General features: G+C 49.0%; 1 protein-coding gene across 1 annotated transcript in view; it reads left to right on the top strand.

Annotated features, from left to right (window-relative positions):
- Window positions 1–458: 458 nt before the first annotated feature.
- Sox4 (SRY-box transcription factor 4) overlaps window positions 459–1,937 on the top strand; it is a 5,007-nt gene continuing 3,528 nt past the window's right edge. The window contains exons 1-2 of the mRNA XM_031359511.1: window positions 459–500; window positions 1,747–1,884. Of these exons, the coding sequence (XP_031215371.1) occupies window positions 459–500; window positions 1,747–1,884 (180 nt within the window). The remainder of the gene's footprint in view (window positions 501–1,746; window positions 1,885–1,937) is intronic.

Genomic DNA, 1,937 nt, shown 5'->3' with positions numbered 1-1,937 from the left:
ACTTCCCACTTTAGTCTCTTGAACATCGTGCTGCTTTTACTAGAAGTGGCATTTGCATTAGGAAGCAACTCCTGTTAGAATTCAGAGGGCTCAGGACACACACATCAGTGGCTTATAATCACACACACACCAGCCACTAACACAAGCCCTCTATAAAGAAACCTGTGGGGTTCCCAAAGCACAGAAAAAAATGGACAACTGAGACTCAGAAAGAAAGATCAGGGGAGGGGCTTGAGATGGGTCCAGCAGCCCCACTCTTCTTTGCCACCCCTTTCTCTTCTCCCTGGTCTTTTGGGTCTACTTCCTTCAAGTTGCACAGACAAGGGAGAAAATGGGTAAGAAACAGAGGCAGAGCTCTGAGGTAGGGGAAGGAGAGCAGATAGTGAACTCATCTATCCTTTGGAAATTGTGGAAAACAAACATTTAGAAAGTGAAGTCAATCCTATCCTGTATTCACCATGATCGCCCCATACAAAAATCACACAAAGTCTCTTATTGAGGTAATTATGGACCATTGCCTTAGCGGTCCACAGAAAATCTTGTTTGGACTACCCAGGATTTATGGGGGAGCTGAAATCATTAAATAACCAGTTAACCTCTGTTTGGCAAAAAGAGTAAGCAATTACTGAAAAGGGGGGAAACTGCCTTTCACAAACAGCACAGAGAGCATCCTGAAGGGATTTACACAATACACCAACGTCTGCTCTGTACCTAGAGTTGTTAAAATAATTGTGATGACAGGTGTCTAGGTACCACTTTCTTAATGGTTTTCAATATCCATTGATTTATTATTGTGGCTCCCCCCACTTACATCTCTAGCTTTAAGAAGGAGCTAAGAAAAGAGATTTTGCACCAAAGGCTGATTCTTTATTCTAGGGCTGAAAAGAACTAATAAAAATAATCACTCGGCTTTTAAGCAGAAAGCTTCCATTTACAGTATTTCACCCTTACCCCCCCTCCAAGCCCCTTGTTATCTAACATAATGGCTAGAATACATTTCCGTCTCTCCCCTTAATAACTTCATGCATTAACATCCTCTTCACACACGAGCGCGTGCGCGCAAGCACACACACACACACACACACACACACACACACACACAGGCAAACGCGCGCGCGCCCAGAAAAAGGCGGGGGTGGGGGAAAAGAGGCAGTAGAAATCTCAGCTGTACTTCTAGCCCTTTTAAAAAGTTTGCTCTGTAAATTGGAATGAGGTCAGATTTGGAGCTTCTCATTGCACGCGGAGATTATTATTGCATCGGGTTCCAAGCCAATGGGAAGGACGGGGGAGGGGCTTGGCACGAGGAAGCGTTAGTTACAGCGGCTGATTGGCTGTCTGCGAAAGGATAAAGAAGCGCGAGGCGGAATTGGGGTCTGCTCTAAGCTGCAGCCAGAGAAACAGAGTGAGGGGAAGAGGGCCGTCTCCCTCCCGGTTTCCAGTTTCTTGCACGCTGTTTCTTAGAGAGTCTGCAGTGGGGGAACTCTGCCGGTAACCAGCTCCCCTTCTTGCAGGAGGGAGGGAGAAACATACATTTATTCATGCCGGTCTGTTGCATGCAAGCTTCTTGGCTTCCTACCTTGCAACAAAATAATTGCACCAACTCCTCAGCGCCGATTCCGCCCACAGAGAGTCCCGGAGCCAGAGTCGCTTTGGCTTTGCACTGCAGGAAAGGGACTTAGGCGCTAGAGACGATGTCGCTTTCCTGAGCTACCGCGAGCTCTCGTGAACTGCAATCGACTGCTTCAGGGAAAGGGGTGGGGGAAAAGACTTGCCCCGGAGGCGGCGAGAAACTTGCGTTTGGAAGATACTCCGGCTACCAACGTTTGGAGAAACTCCTCGCCGCGGCCGACTCCAGCCTCGGTGCCCGCGGGGAGCACTTCAGCGGTGAGGGAGGACGGAGGGCCTCAGGGACTCTAGGTCGGCGGCGGGAGGCGGCC

The sequence above is a fragment of the Mastomys coucha genome, unplaced genomic scaffold (assembly GCF_008632895.1).
Source record: "Mastomys coucha isolate ucsf_1 unplaced genomic scaffold, UCSF_Mcou_1 pScaffold7, whole genome shotgun sequence".
In the NCBI taxonomy this organism is placed as follows: Eukaryota; Metazoa; Chordata; class Mammalia; order Rodentia; family Muridae; genus Mastomys; species Mastomys coucha.
This window is presented reverse-complemented; position numbering and strand designations above follow the sequence as displayed.